Raw genomic sequence first — 20,958 nt, forward strand, 5'->3', positions numbered from 1 at the left:
GTTCAAAGGGGTGAAAATTATGCATTCCACCATATTAATGAATACTACACTGTTTTGAATGTCAGCCAATCAAACTGCAGCATGGTATGTGACAGTTATACCGTTATAACATTACAAACAAAAATGGATGATCTGTTCCGGTTATAGTACTATCTGAATATGAACCTTAAGAGCACCTTTAAGAAACTAGGTCAGTTGTGAGTGGGTGTCTGCCAAGAAGACCATTAAGTAAAAAAATTGCCATCTAAATGACATTTATATCAAACAATTTGCCTTCAGAATTTTTATATCATGTGGATAAATTCTGAGAGAGAAACTTTGTGTTAAGATCAACTCTGCTGAACTATGACGTGTAATTTACATCGTCGATAAGTAGCACATCTGCTTTGATTGCATTTAGCTAAAAAGTGGTGGTACTTGATATGTCAGTGCAGAAAGATCCAAAACTAAGGAAGTGCTAATTTACAAGTGTGACTAATTTCATGATAAAATGTAACAGGATTTCAATACTTCTATTCTGTTTATATAACGCTACCCATTTCAGAGCCTCATGGTCATTTGCTGTTCAGATGCTATTATGAGACATAAAGCAATCAGTGAGAATGGATTCTCCTGTGCTGCTACAGAAGTTGATGAGTATAATATGCAGCAGCAGGCTTTCTGTAGCAGTCTAGAAAAGTCAAGACACTGTTATGCTTTCATGGTGATAGCAGTAATATGATCTGCCCCTGGGTCATGATCATTCTTGGGAATTTTAAGCTGCTGATCCTTTCCGCAGCTTTTCCACTGACATGTAGATAGGGTTAGGATCAACCTCCTTTATCTAATGATCTGTTTTGGCAGTTGTAGCGCAAAATGAAAACTATGCTAACGGCACGGCATTTTTCGGTTTTTGTTGTCTTTTGTATATTTAACGCTCGTTTTTCACAGGGAAACAGGTTTAGGTTTATTGTTTATTAAGAGTGGAAATGCAAAAATCAAAAATAAGTTTTTTTTTGCTCTTTCTATTTTAATATTACTTTTGTCTTTCGTGTAGGGGATAATAATAAAGGCCCTGCATCCTTCGTTTATCACCGTGCCTAAGCTCAAACTGCTGTGTGAATTTACGAGGATGTGTCGAGAGAAGACCATGGGAATAAAAGAGGGAGGCAAAGACCTTATCTGCTTGATATTATCATGGACAATGTAAGGTCTCTGGCTAATAATTTGGACGAGCTCTCAGCACTGAACAGCAACCACGGAGAATACAACCTCTGTAGCCTCATGTGTTTCACTGAAACTTGGCTCAGAGCCAAGACTCCCAACTCTGCAGTTTCACTGAATGGCTTTCACACTGGCTGTGCAGACAGGCATATGAAGAACAGGAGTGATAAGAGCTGAAGATGTGGACTTGCTGTTCATGTGAATGATAAATGGTGTAACCTCGGACACGTTACTCTCAAAGCACAAGTTTGTAACCGAAATATTGAGCTCCTCGGTATTGGACTGTGGCCATATTACATGCCTCAGAAGTTTTCACATCCTATTGTTTTGATTTTGTTTGCCCCACCCTCTGCTAGCGCTGCAACCACAACAGAGCAGATACATTCTGTGGTTAGTAAAATAATGGCAGATCATCCCAATGCATTCACAGCAATCTCTGGAAATTTTAATCATGTATCCCTCTCCTCCACACTCACAAGTTTTTCACAATATGTGGAATGTAACACGAGACAATAGGATGCTTCATCTTGTATGTGCCAAGGTCAAGGAGGCATACAAGACTGCTGCTCTGCCACCAATTTAGTGCATTTTACCCTCACATACTCGTAGTTCAACAGCTCCCTGTTAACATCAGAACAGTGAAGAAATGGACAAAGAAGGCTGAGGAGGCTCTGCAGGATGGAATTGTGGAGACTGACTGGGATATGCTTTGTAAGGCATCTGAGGAGGAAAATGGAGAACTTAGCCACTGTATTATAGACTACATCAACTTCTGTGCGGAAAATGTGAATGTGAGGACAGGACTGGGAAAACTCTGCAAAGGCAAGGCTGTGGGGCCTGATAGAATCAGCCCCAGGGTGCTGAAGACATGTGCTACATAGTTCCTGTGCCAGAAACAGGATGCCCCAGGACTCTTAAGGACTACAGACCCTTTGCACTCAATGCTCACATGAAAGACCTTAGAGAGGCTAGTCCTAAAACAGACCACTACAGACCACTGGTCATTGAATATCAGGACCCACTACAGTTTGCCTATCAGGCACAATTAAGCGTGGATGATGTTCTGATCTACATGCTACACAGATCCCACACACACCTGGACAAACATAAAGCTACAGTGAAGATCATATTCTTCAATTTAATTTTGCCTTTAATACCATACTGCCTGTCTAATTGGGGAACAAACTTAGGGTGATGAACATGGATATCACTATAGTTAGCTGGATCGTGTACTACTTGACTAAAAGGCCACAGTTTGTGAGGGTCCAGAACTGTGGGTCTGAGATGGTAGACCAACATTGGAGCAACTTATCTTTCAGATGTTTTCTGATGACCTCACCATTATGGGGTGCATTCACAATGGATATGAATCAGATTACAGAGGACTGGTGGTGTCTTTTGATGCAGGATAAACAACCTGCAGCTTAACACTGGTAAGACAAAGGAAACAGTGGTGTTAAAGAGACTGTAAGACTGGTAACAATCTAAGGGCAGGAAATGGAGATGTTGCAGTCCTACAGGTACTTTGGGATCTACCTGAATTGCAGATTGAACCGGACAGACAGCACCAAATCACTATACAGGAAAGGCCAGAGCAGACTCTTCTTCCCACAAAGGCTCTGGTACTTCAATGTGTGCAGCAGACCATTAGGGTCAGTTAATTGTGACCAGCTGCTAGTGGAGCAGCATCACTTCAGGAGAAGCCAAGCACCTCAATAACCTGATGAGGAAAGCCAAGTCCATCTCATCACTAACTCTCGACTCATTGGAAACAATTACAAAGAACGTGGAAAAATTGGATGGCTGAAAAACTGGACTTCATCACGAATAGTTCTGCCCATCCATTCCATGGCACATTTCCCAAGAGCAGCTTTAGGCCTTGGCTCACTCCACCAAGGTACTCTAGGAAGCACTATTGGGAGTCTTTTCTACCAGCTACCATCACACTCCACAACACCTTTTCCCAACAGCACCCACCCCCAACCTCCCAGAATGAATGAATAACGCGACAGAATTCATTCGTACATACAATCTATCTATACAATCAATTGATTGTTGTTGTATCACTGACGTCTTTTCCACTGTGTGTTATTTGTTAAAATTGTATGTGTTGAATGTATAGCACCGAATCTATAGCACCTAAATCTTCTCTTGGGGATCAATAAACTACATCTATTTATCAATCTATTAATGCAGAGCAGCATCATTTTAAATATTTCACAATACATGCATCAAATGTCCATATGTTAGTAATGCTCACGAACCTACAAGCTAGCTGATCAGTGAAGCTTCTAAAAATGTGGATTCCAGCTGCTTGTCAAAGTGTTCTTGTTTAAACTTTACTCTCAAATCATGAGTATAAAAATCAAATTCATCTGAGGCTTCCTGGATTTGTATAAAAGGGTCTTCATTGGCAAGCTTAAAACAAAAAAATATAATGTTATATCATCTGTGAGGGTACAGCTATTGGCAAAAATGGCAGTCATTTGTTGATTTATAGTCTGTGAAAGTTTGTATTCCATGCCACATCAGTTCTGTATCATAACGTCCAGCATATTGTGATTGTAGTTTCACAATGTAGGCTTTAAACAGATTGAATTGATTTTTCACAGTCTTCATGCCATAAAGATAAATGCTGCATGTTTTTCTAACTGTAGCTGAATGGTTAAGGCATTGGACTCTGATGCAACAGAGAGATGAGTCATGTGAAAATAGAGATATTGGGCTAACTAGTGAGTCAAACTTCCATGTTAATTTAAAGAAAAAAAAAAAGTGTCTCATACTGGATGCAGAGATGCCCACTTTATCATTCTGTAAATAGATTAGTTTTCATCCACCATTATTGTTGTTTATATATAGCATGAGTCAGACACTTTTTTAAAACCTTTGGCTCTGTTATGTCACAATCTGAGTGTCTTACTCAGAGGTAGTTCCTCTGGTAGCTGCATTACAGGGAATCTAAATGTTTTTTGATTAAATGTCAGTAACGTATTCTTGTTTGTTCCATGATGATATAGTCTATCTGCAACTCCCTCATGTCTTAATGTGGTTTGGGAAGAGTTCATCAGGAAATACACAACTCCCACTCCTTTTCTGCTCAAGGTTTCTGTGAGATTCCCATGGATTAAAGAAAAGCCATCCAGCTGTATCGCCATGCCAGGTGCAGTTCGGCTAAGCCACGTTTCTGAGAAAAAGAGAGCACAGTATGTCCTCAGATTGGATGATGTTGTCCAGCAATTATATGTGGACTACGAGAATATTTGATGTGTCACAGTATTTCAACTTCTCTTGGCATGCTGGTTGCTTCTCCTCACTCACCTCTTCATGTCTTGGCTCCATTTTACAGGTATCCTGTATGCACATGGCTGCCAATGAGGTTTCATCTCACAGGTTATCAGATGACAAGTTATATTGGCCGGTTTTGGTCTAATGCTTAAAAATATTTAGTGATTGTAAGTAATTATCATGCTAAAAATGTGGACAGACAACCACACTAACAAGACTGATCATATAGTAAAGCGAAGTCTGCTAGGAACATGCACAATATGTTTCCCAATTATTCAGATCATTACATATCCACATGGTTTGTGGTGTCATTAGAGACTTACTAATTATTTTTTAAATGCACTCAAATTATGATGGAGAACACAATGGCCAAATAACCAGCACACTTAATCCTTTGACCCACAGAGTAGAAATTTATACGACTTCAAGCCTTCACAGAAGGAAAACAGACTCTCTGGTTCAAACCCCTGAGGCCACACTCTGGCCACCCTCTCTACATTCATGATATACCTCAATGAGTGCAGAAAGAGAGCTGAAAACGGTGAGGTCAGCATTTGATTAATCTCCCTTTTTCATGACCCATGTCTCTGGAGGACTAGGCGAATTATGTCTTGACTGCAAGCACTGGTTCTGCATGTCGTCTGCCAAAACATGGGATTGAGATCGCCTCAGGGAACTCAAGTGGTTACATAAGCAATCAGACTGCACAGGTTATTCAGTACCTGTTTGCTGACAACCTAGACCTGAATAAAATGGGGTCACTCCAAATTGCCACCAGATCGCTGTCTTGCTCTCTCGGGGTTGAAGCAATCGGCCAAGTGATGACAGTAAGTCATGGAAAGACATGGCAGTGTGGGGCCTGTGTGGTTCATGGGTCAAATCACATAAGACTTGGGACCAATCTAGTAACCTTGCCAAAGCTGTCACGTAGGCTATACATCAGCTGGACATGAATGAATGGCTTCCACCATTCCTGATTGTGGTCTCTAATTAAACACTAATTAAAGTGCTACTAACTCAAGCAGTAAGACAGGAGATTGTGTGTGACTTTTTTTTTAAGAGTGAGGTTAACAGGCATGTCTTCCTCTACCTGAGGAACGAACAAGATTCACTTTTATTTTGAACATACAGCTTTAGGAAATGTGTCTCTGATGCCAGTATATTATCAGTTATGAATAGGTGGATTTACAATTCTGGCAAATTATTTGTTTTGAGAAAGATATTAACCTCAATGTCTCATTTGCGCTTCACTAATATTTTAAAGAGAATTATTTTGGATTTTTTTGAAACCGAGTGCAACAGCACCACTAGCGGTCGTAAGAAAAGCACACAGACTGATATAAAGCAAGGTTGTGGGCTAACTGCAACGAGCCCATCGCTAAAGATTCACACATTAGTGACAGGCGTGCCACATGATTACACAGAGTGACACGCCCCCTAGATATGAGCTCCCATGGGCTATAATCTTTCAGTCTGTTTCAGTGACATCGTCGTAATACATCATCAGTAGGTGTGTATCAGACTCAGTCGCGGGTGTAATGTGCATGAATTAAGTGGATTATTTATTTTATCATCATTTTCACCCTAAAATGTGTTTGAAGGAGAAACGAAAAGTCGATAGACTAAGCACACATTGTCTAATCAGAGTACACAAAAGTTACACAAAAGGATAACCAACAGAACCGTAAGTTTAGTGGTTTTTGGTTGAACAAAAGGGTTCAAGCTATATAGCTATTCTGTTTACCATGTTTACTATTCAGAGGAAATGCAGCATGAACGCAGTCAAACAAAATGGGCTTAAAACCCTAAAAAAAAAAAAAAAAAAATTGAAATCACTAATGCAGCTCCGTATCGCCTTTAAGTGTGTGCGTGTGTGTCATTTTCATTTGCAGAATTGAGCACATAATTCTTAGCAATTGCTATTATTATTATTATTATTATTATTATTAATGAGACCTGGGGATATCATGTATTGGTCAACCCTAATAGTTTAAATGTTGAGCTATTGATAGATATTAGATTTTATTCCTCTCATCCGATATCACCACCAGCTGCCACTGATATTAACAGTAACAACCACATCGCTCTCAGCCATGCCAAGCGAACTCTCCTGTTTACTTACTTTAATTACACTCACCTGTTGCTCATTACCTCCTCAGTTTCCTGTACAAATGTCCCCCAGTTCGTAACTTACATACAGTAGCTACACAGGATTATATAAGAGGATGTAACACCAAAATTAGGAATCTGCTTCATACTCCAAAAGAGCCTGTAACCAGTGTATTTTATTTCTTTTGTTTACTCAAGCTGGGGTAAAACGAGTATCATAGGGGACAAACAATTTGCTCTGCAACTACAAGTTGTGCAATCAGGATATCTTTGCAGATTGTGATTTTAAATAAAACGCACAGCATATAAAAATGTGGTTTAATGGATTGCTATGGGGCTTAAGCTTGAGTGGAAAAAAAAATTGAGAGGAAGCATAAAATGCCTGATGCCACTGTGGCTTGAAACAATTGTTATAATGGAATTGAATGACGTCTTGATGCAGTGCATGATGTCACACTGTGATGTGAATTGGCTTTATGATTTTAATCTTGTGGTCAAATGCGTTTCTGGATAACTAGACTGAAACTCGTCGGACATCAACTTGCAGGGTTCTTCTTTTAGATGATAGATGATTTTACATAAATTTTCATGTTGTTTTTTAAATCTAACATTTTACAACAACTTTGGTATTTGTTCCGCATGTGCATCACCATTTGGGAAGCGTTTTGTTTTGCCAAATGTGGCTTGGAGAGACAAGTGGTCTCTCAGTGGTTAAGGCATTGGATTACTGATCGGAAGGCCGTGAGTTTAAATCCCAACACCACCAACACTGCCCATGCTGGGCCCTTGAGCAAGGCCCTTAACCCTAAACAGCTCAGTTGTATAAAAGAGATAAATGTAAAACGTAATGTCCTTTCACTTCTGTAAGTCGCTTTGGATAAGGGCGTCTGCCAAATGCCATAAATGTAAATGAGTGGCATTTACACTTGTATAAAATGTGGATACAATGCTTCTCCAAAATCCTGAAGTGGTTTGACCAAATAAAAGGACAAAATCCAGTTTTAAAATTGGTAGAGTGCTTGTTAGTGTGCAAACTTAATTTAGGAGTCATAATTATCCTTCTCAGATTAAAATGTTTAAACTTAGGAACACTCTGTACCCTTTAGCCCTAAACCGAGGTGGTCAATTAAGGACTCAAACAGTGCAGGACAAGAATAAGTGCTAAAGACAAGAAAACAACCTCTATACGAGTCAGATTTACAATTTAAAGCCCAATAAGTGATTCATTTTAACGGTACTATGGCTTTCCCTGGGTTATTTTTCCAAACAGAGCTATTGTAAGCTTACATTTCACCTGTTTTAATCACTTTTGCTTTTGAACCCTATAGTTTGTTGCAGTTACAAGAATTAACGGTCTTTAAAGCTTCAAAGTGATATCTGACTGGACTCTTTAACAAATGTGTTCAACTGTTGATATTATAACAGGGAGAATTAAACTGTGAAGCACATGTATGTCACACAAAACCCAATGCGCTTTTGGAAACTCGTCGCAGAAATTGTTCTTGATGTTATTAATTTAAAAACATGAGATGCAACTGATGATAATGGTCTCAATTATAATAAACATCACAATTTTTTTAAAAGCATTTTCTTTTAGATTAGATTAGAAATCAGGCACAGAGTTTACGAACATACATCTTTTTTTACATCATTTTTTGCATGTAAATTTTAATACAAAATGCAAGCCTTTGAGGGTTGAGTCATAGTTCATAGCTGGATAAGGCATCGGTTACACGTCACCTCTGCTAGTCTACATGCGTCTCTGTCACACACAAAGGCAGAAAGAGAAAAATTACCCCGAAGAGAAAAATTAAACTGCATAAAATGAGTGCTGTAAATCACTTCAATTTAACTGTCCACCATCCACAATTTAATGAGGTCTCATGGGCTGCGTCTGCAGGATTTTATAATGAGAGGGCATTTGGGAATTTGACTGCAATTGTAACCTTCACATGAAGCGAAGAAAGCTAAAAATAAATACGTAAAAACACAACTATTTGCATGCATTTCACCAAGAAAGACATAACCAAAATCGTGTCACATCTTCTCACCACAGACACGATGAAAAGGAAACAAGCGGCTGCGTTTATTTAAGCATGTTTTTCTATGTGGTTCACTAGACCGCTTTAGATGCAAACTCTTCATTCCTGTTTCCACAATGATGTCTGGGTCTGAAACAAACGTAAAGGTGCTGTTTGTAATGTTTAAAAGTGTTTCTATGTCTATAATAATTACATCACTTCAAAAATACCTGTAAAAGAAACTAATTCACTAACACTGCACTACAATGGACTTGACTTCTTTGGACGATTCTTCATTTCAGGCTTTGGTGTACATTTTTCTGGCCCAGAAATGAAACTTTTTTTTTGCTTAGAAATGAACAGCTTTCCTTAAGAGGTAACTCATGGACTTCCAGCAGAAAGTGTGGAGACACAAGTGGAAAAAATGTTTCACTGCAACTGCAAGTTGTCCTGCTGGCAGCAGATAGCTGTAAAAATTACAAATTGTCCCTTTAAAAGAAATATAATCAGACTGGTTTTGGAAAAGTGTTTGAAAGATGGTCCGTCGATGCAAAATTCCTTGCTTGCAAAAGGTCAAGCAGCTAACATGACAATGGCAACAGTTACTTTTTAATGTTTAACCATTAATTATAAATTCAGGACTATAAATAAGAAATAAGTTTGAAGTGGCTACGTTTTGTTTTTTAGTGAAGCTTCACGTTACACCTTTTGACTAGTGCCATAGTATCTGAACAGATGAGATACATCATATCGAAATTAAACCAGAGAACAAACACATACTTCTCTGTCCAATCATCTTTAAACATTCTGTTTTCATCACTGACTTTTTTGAACAAGCCAGGTTGTCACTTCACTAATCAGACCAGGGAATAGATTTTTAATTTAATTGTATTTTTTTAATCTACGATTTAAGGTCTATGATTATCAGTTTTGAAAATTTCAAATGTCAAATTTTCAAATGTCAAATTTCTCTGTGCCTTCAGCTAAATAATTTACATAAATGCATGCAATTGGCTGCAACAGAGAAACTGCTGTAAAGGCGAGCTAGTTCATGTTTAAACAAACAGAGTCGCTGAAATACAGACAGGTTTTTTTGTATGTTAATCAATTCTGCTACATTATTCTGTGTCCTTGGTTTGACACATTGAAATACCATAGCCGGGTCTGTATCTGGACTACAATGCGCCAGCTGACGACCCCTGCTCTAAAACATTAGTCTCTCTGCGAGTGCCATAAAAGTTGAGAATGCAGAACCTTATATTAAAGAGCGTCTATCTGAGAAGTCAAATTTCTTTTTTTGCACTCGATGTCTCCATCACTGAACAGTTGATAACTTCAACACAACGGACTTCAAGCTAAAACTATAATGAATTCAGAAATGACTCAAACTCATAAGATGATCCTAAGCTCATAATTTCCTGTTTACACAACTGCACTTTTTGACTCAATATTATTCAGTTATAGAAAGGAAATGATTTATAATCACACTATTGGGTGTCACCCAGATGAGGATGGGTTCCCTGTTGAGGCTGGTTCCTCTCAAGGTCTCTTCCTCATGTCTTCTCAGGAAGTTTTTCCTTGCCACCGTTGCCTCCGGCTTATTGAATAGAGATAAATTTATAAATTTAAAATTTATATTCAGAATATTTATGTAAAAGCTGCTTTGTGACAGTGTCCATTGTTAAAATTGCTATACAAATAAAAGTGAACTGAACCGAATTTTAGAAAGCTAGAAGCCTTTAACTATTCTAAACAATTTTCTTGAACAACCTTTCTTAAGTGTGTATTTGTAAAATCTCTCGCAGGGAGTAGACCTATTTCACACTTCTTTATAAATGCGGAAGTATAAGTAGCAGCATTTCAAAACCTCCAATGTGATAGTGAACACTTGCAACACTTACAACTTGCAATCATTGCAGTGTCCATAAATACACAAATAATTCAAGCAAACATCCGTACTTGAGTTTTCATTCATTTCCCACTGATGTGCTCATTCAATTCCCACTGGTTAAAGACCTATCTCTTCATGGAGCACTTAAATAAGGACTTTGTTATAAAAAAAAAAAAATCTTGTGTTGTCTTGTGTGTTTTTCATACTATACTCTCTCCCTAACAGGGTTATAGACTGATCGTACTCTTATTCTTGGACCTAGTGAACCAGTATCGGGATGTATTTATTGATAGAGACTTCAAAACACTTCTGTAAGTCGCTCTGGATAAGGGCGTCTGCTAAATGCTGTAAATGTAAATGCTTGTGAGAATGAAATAGCTTTGCATTATTTCCCAGGATGAGGGCGAGCATTTTAAGAGGCAGCACATACATCTGTTGCTCAACATTTCAAAGAATCTGACTTCTCAAAAACTACTGGCCTTAAACACAAAAACCGTGGGGCTATCCTATCGATTTGAATAGACAGATTAAACATCTGTTATCCAGAGTAATGTTTTCAACAAACAGAAAAGCCAGCAGTGTGTGTGTGTGTGTGTGTATGTGTGTGTGTGGGACAAACTCAGAAAAGCCAGCAGTGTGTGTGTGTGTGGGACAAACACAGAAAAGGCAGCAGTGTGTGTGTGTGTGTGTGTGTGTGTGTGTGTGTGGGACAAACTCAGAAAAGGAAGCAGTGTGTGTGTGTGTGTGTGTGTGTGTGTGTGTGTGTGTGGGACAAAGTCAGAAAAGCCAGCAGTGTGTGCGGGTATGAACTCAGAAAAGCCAACAGTGTGTGTGGGTGTGTGGGACAAAGTCAGAAAAACCAGCAGTGTTTGTGGGTATGAACTCAGAAAAGCCAGAAGTGTGTGTGGCTATGAATTCAGAAAAGCCAGAAGTGTGTGTGGCTATGAATTCAGAAAAGCCATCAGTGTGTGTGGCTATGAATTTAGAAAAGCCAGCAGTGTGTGGCTATGAATTCAGAAAAGCCAGAAGTGTGTGTGGCTATGAATTCAGAAAAGCCAGAAGTGTGTGTGGCTATGAATTCAGAAAAGCCATCAGTGTGTGTGGGTATGAATTCAGAAAGGCCAGAAGTGTGTGTGGCTATGAATTCAGAAAAGTCATCAGTGTGTGTGGGTATGAATTCAGAAAAGCCAGCAGTGTGTGTGTGTGTGTGTGTGTGGGAAAACCCAGGAAAGCCAGTAATGTGTGCAGAACATGCTCCTAGCTTATTGGTATTGTGTTCATTAGGAACTGCATCAGGCGATCAATTTAAACAAACTAGCTGGCTAGCCAGGAGTGTAAAGTAGCTATTTACAGCTTACCTTAATCCGGAATATACCTTTAATGGACTGTTCGGATTCGATATTATTCATTATGATGACACAGTTGTTGAAAGAATGGTCTTTTAACTTACTACCATTTTAAACTATGACCTGTAATCTGATAGTCATTCCAGGTTAGTCTGCTGCAACTGAACACAATCCATCACACATCTTACAGCAGGCAGTGTCAGTCCCATCACTACACACAGTTTACTCTTTTCCTGAGCCGACTGGACCACTAGACAAATTCTGTAAAGAATCTGTAAAGAGTTAAAGTAAATTCGGTTCCCATCTCTTGGCTGCCAACACTTCCTTATCCCTTGTTAAGAGCGACTGTGAAAAAAATGGTAGCAAGCAAAATCTGAGGATTTCTCCGAATCTGTTCATTAGAGGCTAAAAATGTGTAGGGGAAAAAAGTGTGTACCCACAGGCATGTAATATACGGTCTTTGTGGTGGTAAACTCACCATGGGGCGCCTTTTCTGTTTACCATAAATTGCTACACTTTTACCCCCCCACACACCACAACTACATGCCTAAGGCTTAACCTCGAATTAGATTAAATTTTAAAGTACTGCGATTAACTAAAAGAAAAAAAATCTGTGAAATATAGAATTTCCTCTTCAAAACAGACTGTGAAAGTGATGATATGAGTCCAGTGTTTTATTCTGCATCTATTCAAGGAATATGCGATTTCATAAGTTAACTGAAACCATGATCTGTCTTTGCTAATCGGGTTTGACTTGACCCTGGGTTTATTGGTGCGTGGCACGTGAAAACAGTCTCCTGCCAGTCATTATGGTGACAAAGCCAAGCCACTCCAAATTAGTGCGGTAACGGAATTATTTGCAAATAAGGCTTGGCCCATTTTACAAGGACTGAAAATAAGACAGTAAATTCAAGTAGGCCTGTCACAAAATGCAAACATACTGAGAACATTAGAGCAGTAGCAGGACATTGTGAATTTATCTACAACTCTGAGAACAATTTCTCACTACTTTCAAAATAATGTGCTGCTGTTTCTCACAAGCATGCGTGCCAACTCCCGCCCGGTCCGATTTTCTGTTTCTGTGTAAGTAAGTGTTAACAAGGCTGTTATTAAAAACATAAATAAATAAAGTTCTTTACATTAAGTAAATAGAGTGAGGGGAAATAAGTATAAAAACATTTGTTCATATTTGTTCCAGTGCATATATTCACTTCAAGTCTACATGTGTAATGTCTTAATGCCTTATAAATATGAACACAGAGCATGCATTCATAACAAATGAACTTGATGGGGGAAAAAGTATTCTGATGCTATACTAAAATACATGTAGATGTCGCATAAAATAGGATTTTAGGATTTTAGAACACATAAAAGTGTTTTAACAAGGTTAAAAGTACCACTGTGGGAATACACACACACTTTCAAAGTGAAAATGAAAAGAAAAATGATGGTGAGATCATAAGACAGAGCCTGTCTGATTAAACATTTTTAAACAGTAGTTTAGACTGATTTGCTTATACTGAGCACTAATTATAAAGTAATTATAAGTTTTACTTTATCAGATATTAATTTTATTACAGTAGTCCTGTATACCTTTCTGAGTAGCCTAATTAATGTGACACACCTAACTTACTCTAATATTAAGTAAATTAAATAAAAGATCTTAAACATCCCTGTCAGTACAACTGGTTCAATAATATGCAGATGGAAAGTTCATGGAACAACAACTAATTATCCCTGGACAGGTTTGCAACACAAGATTTCACAACGAGCTCTCGGACTAATGATGAGAAAAGTAAGAGGGAAGCCAGCAGTCACTAGAAAGGAGTTGCAGGACGACCTGAAAGCAGCAGGAACTACAGTTACACAGAGAATGATATTCAATGGACTGCACCACAAAATCTCCTGACTTGAATCCCAGTGAAAAATTTTAGAGGATTTTGAAATTGTGAGTCCATCAGAGCGAGGCTTGTAACTGTGGGGAACTGAAAATGATTTGACAAGAGGAATGAACCAAAATTGTACTACAAAGCTGCAAAAAGCTAAATACTGTAGAAGGTCTCAAAGCTGCCAGCAACAGTAACTTGTGGCGAATATTTTTTTAATTTTTTAAAGATATTTTTATTTATCCTTATGAATACCTACATTTTTGTTCATATTCATAAGTATAAAGTCAAGAGACATTATGTATGCAAATTTGAAGTGGATATATACATTAGACGTATACTAAATAACAAAAACAATAGTGTCTGTATACTTATTTCCCTTACTTTATGGGTTATAAAATTCTGAACTCAATCAGAGACACATTAAAGCCTATAGTGATATTTCTCAACACACACAAATCTAATACTCGAATGCAAACATTTTGCACATCTGTACATTGATGTTACTGTAGCTGACGGGTTTATATTAAGGTGCTCCTTCTAATACATTATCATTTCTACAGTAACAGCTCAAGCACAGGGACCTGCATGGACGCTCCTCATAATCTAAAACAATAACAAATAATAAGACTTGAAGAAAAGTGTTATATTTAATACTTCTTGATATGTTAAGATTTCTATAAGGAGGCATTTATTAACATTTATGGAAGGAGTCTCCAGTGTTAGCTCTTTGTTACTGTCAGTAAATTTCCCAATACAGGAAAGTCTTCAGGGCTTGAAACACTTCGGGATGTGCTGTTAAAGCAAACTAAGCAATTTCTGGGTGGTAAAAGTAACGCCACTTTGCGCCTGGCCACATCACTCCACCCAAAATTAAAACCTATAGTTTTAATATTATTCTATTCTGAAGCATCACCTACTGAAACTCTCTAGTTCCTGTTCAAAAAGGTACCTGTGATGGAACAGTAGATAATTTGCGGAGCTGCTTCACTCAGATCCTTATAGCCGAGTCCCATCTCATCCAGTTTACCGGGAAGATAGTTTTCCAGCAGTATATCACAATTTCTGGCGAGCTTGGACATTCAACAAAACAGCAAAAACAGAATAAGACAACCTGTATGTGTCATTCATGAATATCTTCACTGTGTATAGTATAGTATAGTATTAATTTAATACTTAAATAATCATGTGATATGAGAGTGAAACTTTAGTAGTGTCAAACATTTACCTCTGTAATCAGTTTAGTCCCCTTTGGATCTTTAAGATTCACAGCAATGCTCTAGAAGAAATATATAAGAAGCGTTGTGTAAAAGATCACTATTTATTAAATAGTGTGAATTTGTGAAGTGGACACCTCACCATAACACTAATATGCACTTATCGATCATCTCATTCCAAATCTAACCCTCCTCCCTTTGCTGTTATAATAACCTCCACTCTTCTGGGAAGACTTTCCACTAGATTTTGGAGCGTGGCTGTGGGGGTTTGTGTTCATTCAGCTATAAGAGCATTAGTGAGATCAGGCACTGATGTTGGTGAGGAGGTCTGGGGTGCAGTCGGTGTTCCAGTTCATCCCAAAGGTGTTCAGTGGGGTTGAGGTCAGGGCTCTGTGCAGGACACTCGAGTTCTTCTATATTAACCTTAACACACCATGTCTTCATGGAGCTCGCTTTGTGCACAGAGGCACAAGTTTGGGCCTCTTAGTTCCAGTAATGCTACAGCATACAAAGACATTCTATACTATTGTGATCTTCCAACTGAGATTGGGGAAGAGAAACATGTGGGTGCGATGGTCAGGTGTCCACATACTTTTGGCTATATAGTGCATCATATCCATATATCCATCCACAATATTGACACATTCACATTACCTTTTTATTCCTGTTCACACTCAGGAAATAAGCGCTCTCTTCACGTACATACGGAGGTCCCCATGCTCTCGTGTCATCTCCCGTCCCTGACACACACACACACACACACACACAGAAAACACACTTAGAGATGCACTGATGAGATACAGACTATTGTTTCGGGACCAATACTGTTCTGACTGGATTAGACATATTTTGATCACTGACATTTTTATACATGCTGTGAATGTGTGATGTTAATGAACAGTTTATAAAACTATTATGTCTTATAACACTATTTAAAAAAATGAACAATTAAAAAAAAAATAATGAATAACAACAACAACAAAAATTAATCCCCACCCCCACCTCCCCCACAGACACACTTTTGTCTTACTATCCTTATCAGGACCTTCCACTGATACATTTATTAATGCAGCTAATTAATGCTATGTCTACACTTGAATCTAACCCTAATCTTAATCTCTCTATCTATTAAAAAAAACTTGTGGCTCTTTTATTTGTTTGTAATTAAAGCTGCGGTTTTTGTTAAAAAAAAAAAAGTCTTCCTCACAGGGTTAAAAATATTACTGTGAGAATATTTAGTATATAAACACACACACACACACACACACACACATTTTATACAGCTTTTGTAATTAATAAAGTGAAAAAAAAAGAAAAATGATGGTGAGATCATTTCCTTATACTAAGCACTAATTATACAGTAATTATACTTTTTACTTTTATCAGTAATTAATTTTATTACAGTACTCTTGTATATCTTTTTGAGTAGCCTAAATAACCTGACATACATAACTTAATCTAATATTATTTTAAATGAAATAAAGTACTCCACAGTCCTGTAGTCCTGTTGTAGTGTTCAAATGACTTTACTGTTGAACTCTTCAGTGTGCTAACAATGCATTTCTCCAAATCCACTTTATTACTTTGTACCTGCAGGATTTATCCCGAGTGTTACATAAAGAAACCTCAAGTCCACGGTTTTTAAATTAGAAATAAAAAAGTAGAAATAATAGTGATATCACACACAAACATTAATCTGAAAGGAATTTCAAGAAAGGGATCACAGTTGTACAAGATGGATGCTTTTTTGTCATATTTAAAGAGTTTTAATGAGGAGCACCACGTACTGTATCCCTCACACCAGCCCTGCATGGCAGATACCTGGTCAGGTGCTGATGTCCAGATGCACGTGAATGTTTTCTACAGCTGCTGCTAAGTGCAGAGATCTAGAGAAGGATCTCTGTCAACATGCACTGACAGATAAAACGATTTACATGGATGGGAAGCTTCACACCAATCTAAACAGGACCTGTTAACTATGCTCGTTTCACTCGTCTTAATCTAACTCTAACTCATAGATACTTTATGGAGTACTATTTCAGGTACTTTACACATGGAAGCACAAGCTATTAACTCACCTGGTCGCTCCACTTTGATGACCTCTGCCCCCAAATCTCCCAGGATCATTGTGGCAAAAGGACCAGCCAGGACTCTGCAATGGACAAAACACACTTTACGGTCTAATTTTCAGTAGCTAAATTTCACCCAACGATGCCTTGCTGCTCTTTGCGTTTCCATCTTACCTGGTGAGGTCTAAGACTCTGATGCCATCTAGTGGCTTAACCTGCTTCATACCTAAAGATTTAAAGAGAAAAAAAACACACCAGGTAATGAATAATTACAATAACATCATTTCTTTATTATTATTTAGTTTGGTTGTTTGGTCCTGTAATGACTGTGTATATGAAAGTGTCTTGCCACTGTATTAAGCATTAAAACACAAAATGCCATAAAATGAATCAGAATCTGAATCAGAATCCATTTTATTGGCAAATTACACTCCCATGCATTTGTTTTGGGCAAGATGATATATATAGAATAGGAATATTAAGAATGGTAATACAGTATGAGGAATAGATTGTTCACATAATCAAATATATACACAGATTAGTCTGTCTAGTCAGGATTATAGGACGTAATTGCAGAAATGTGCAAGACTTTCTAGTATAATCCAATTTTGAACCCTGCACTTTTAGATCCATGACAAGAAGCACATGTGCCATTAAGTGACCCTGATATTGTAAGGTTCAATCTGGTTTATGAATGAATTGGAGAGAGAATTTTATAATAGTACAGTTATGACATGTCAATCGCTCTGCCAAGTGGGCAAACATCCAGGTCCAGAGTCCATTACGACTACGTGATATGAACACAGATATCCCAGCACAATAATATTGCACTTGCAACATATAATGGAACAGACTGTGATTGTGCTATGTGTCATATATTTCGTCTCATCATGCCGATTTCCAGGATTTATCCATACAATCCTAGAAAAAGAATAAATGTTACCTCCGAAATGTGTCTGAACGCTCACAAAACATTTCTTTTAAAGTGTAGTTTGTTGCAGCGCTCACTTGCATATTGAAGCATTTAGTTGTAATAGGATTGCAAAAAGAATAATAACACAAATATAAAACAATAATATCTGTGCAGTGGTGAAGTCCAGTGATGTTTAAGCATAAGTGTATTTAATATAAAACAGAACATTATTATTAAAAATGTATTCTTTTGCAATTATTTGTACTTTTGTATATGTTATATGTTATTGTATAAATACATTTAACGTTAAACGTATATGTTTATTATATATGTGTATATATAGTGTACACTGTATACTACAGTATACAGTGTACAGCACATTTTACAGTAATTTACAATAAACAACTGTACTTTACTGTACTTTAAATTACAGTACTTTACTGTACATATTTTTACAGTATAAACCTTATGATCCATTTTAGATCAAATCAAAGAGATATTGAGGCATAAGGAAATGAGCAAAATCTGAGCTTTTGTACAAAGCAGTTACTATCACACATTTGCTTACATTTAAATAGGGACCTAGAAATAGTGCAGAATCTTGTATATGAAATATTTTAGATATTAAACCTTCTGTTTCTTTCCAATTTTAAATGACAAAAAATGAAAAGAGATTGTCAATGTGGATCCTAAACATGTGAGACCACATTATATATATATATATATATATATATATATATATATATATATATATATATATATATATATATATATATAATAAACAAAATAAACAAAACAAAGTCAATATTTGGTGTGACAATCCTTCGCTTAAAGAAAAAAAATGTAGTCTCAAATACAGTGTGTGCAGTTTTATAAGGAAATGAGCTGTAAGTGTTACTGAGCATCTTGCAGAAGCAGCCACAGTTCTACTGGAGACTTTGACTGTCGACTCGCTTCTTATTTCTGCAGTGAAACCCAGCAGCCTTCATTATGTCTTTTTGTCTGAAAAGTGTCTCTTATGTAATATGCTGCTTTCTTTACTGACATACAAACATTTTTCTGTAACATTTAATTTTGTTCTGGAAAACTAATGTTTGGAAATCTAAAATGGTTTTGTACTGAATCAATAATGTAGAAGTCAGAAAATAAATAAGACTTTTGCACAGTACTGTATACATGTATGTATATATATATATATATATATATATGTGTGTGTGTGTGTGTATATATATATATACACACACACACACACACACACACATATATATATATATATATACTGAATCAATAATGTAGAAGTCATAAAATAAATAAGGCTTTTGCACAGTACTGTATATATATATATATATATATATATATATATATATATATATATATATGTGTGTGTGTGTGTGTACACACACTACATTAAGCATGAAGGAATACTGTAATACTGGTTTATGTTATAACATACTAAAAGTGTTATAATATACTAAAAGTGGATTATAATAAAGACACAGTAAGGAGATAATAAAGAAGTCTGAGCTTTGACCTGAGTCACATTGCACTTGAGAAAACTATGATTCTGAAAATGTCCTGTACTCAATGTGCTTTAGATAAAACTGAAAGGAAAAACAAGTCCGTCATGCTGAAATGATGATGATTATGATTATGTATATTCTATTTGAAAAGGAAGCAGATGACTGCTGTAGTGTAATGCAAGACAAGCGCGTGAGGGTGAAGACTGTGAAATGTCACTAAGGACGCTCTGAATAATTTAAATAAACATTAGCTCACTATTCATTATGCCAGGAGTGTCATGTCGGGTACCTTTCAGCTCGGACGTGAAACGCCTTAAGACATACGAACAGCCGCTCTTCATGTCAAGAAGACAGGGTCTTAGTCTCTTAATACTGAAGAGCAATTTAGAGCGAGACAGCAGCGACATGTTTACCACAAAGCGGTCCTCTCGGAAAGGGGCGGGGACGGACATGAGGCTTTACGTCTTAGTCCCGCCCACTGAGCACAACCCGGAAGAGATGCTCTCCCACTGCCTTTATAGAACGGTAACACCGACTGCAACTTGCAATTATCGAAAATGCACTGTTACTGAAACAAATTTCAGTCAATAATCATGATAGCACAACCAAAGAAGCTGAGAAATCAAAGCGAACTAGTAAAACGACTTTCAAAGTTTTCTCAAGGACTACATTTCCCATAAAGCGACACAGAAGCTCCGCCCACGTGAAAGATTCCCACACGTTGTTGTTGTTTTTGTTTTTTGTTTGTTTTGTTTTGATTTTTTATGCTGTTATGACATAAAGTACTATAATAGTCATTAATATAGTTAATGATTATTAATATATTGATTTAATAACTTTAATATAGTACTATAATATTAATATAACATAATATTAATTATAATATGTTGTATATGTTGTTTTGCTTTGTTCTGTTTTTAATAATTGAATAACAGTAAACAATAAAATGTGCAACACATATTTGGGACATAACCACATCTGGCAGTTTGAATGTTAATAACATATTAACAAAAAAAAACAAGTCAAATTTGGATTAATATTTGAATTAATCTTATTAATGTTATTATATTATAGGTTGTTTCTTTGGCCTTGGGGTCTTTTTTTTTTTTTTAATCTTTTATATCATATTCTTTTACCTTTATTTTAGCACTTTAGTCTCCAAAAATCTTACCATGTATAACATCATAAATCAGTTCAGCTGATCAACATGTGCTGTTACAGCATTGCGAATGCTTTTATATACTTCTGGGTCAAATCTATTTTTGAATGTGTTATACGTGTTATACGGTAAAATCAAGCCATTACAATCCATTATATCTATAACAAAAATAGCATTTTACAAGTACAACTCAGTGTTATATATAGCTTTTCTTTTCCCAGGTAATAAAACTGTTATTCCTGTAGGAGAGTTTCCCTACTCCCCAAATAAAATTCAGCAGATGATAGAGAGAACTTTATTCTTCCCCTCCAATTAGCAGGAGTGCGTCCCTGCTCAGAG

The 20,958-nt window shown here is 36.9% G+C and overlaps 1 protein-coding gene across 3 annotated transcripts in view; it reads right to left on the bottom strand.

Moving 5' to 3' along the window:
• sugct (succinyl-CoA:glutarate-CoA transferase) overlaps positions 1-19,927 on the bottom strand; it is a 106,977-nt gene extending 87,050 nt beyond the window's left edge. For all 3 annotated transcript variants that reach the window (XM_053234266.1, XM_026944750.3, XM_026944751.3), the window contains exons 1-6: positions 19,750-19,927; positions 17,202-17,253; positions 17,037-17,110; positions 15,613-15,698; positions 14,970-15,020; positions 14,694-14,814 (exon numbers count right to left, since the gene is read on the bottom strand). In XM_053234266.1, the coding sequence (XP_053090241.1) occupies positions 14,694-14,814; positions 14,970-15,020; positions 15,613-15,698; positions 17,037-17,110; positions 17,202-17,253; positions 19,750-19,912 (547 nt within the window). In that variant the 5' untranslated portion in view covers positions 19,913-19,927. The remainder of the gene's footprint in view (positions 1-14,693; positions 14,815-14,969; positions 15,021-15,612; positions 15,699-17,036; positions 17,111-17,201; positions 17,254-19,749) is intronic.
• Positions 19,928-20,958: the final 1,031 nt, after the last annotated feature.

Source organism: Pangasianodon hypophthalmus, chromosome 1 (assembly GCF_027358585.1).
Source record: "Pangasianodon hypophthalmus isolate fPanHyp1 chromosome 1, fPanHyp1.pri, whole genome shotgun sequence".
Taxonomy (NCBI): domain Eukaryota; kingdom Metazoa; phylum Chordata; class Actinopteri; order Siluriformes; family Pangasiidae; genus Pangasianodon; species Pangasianodon hypophthalmus.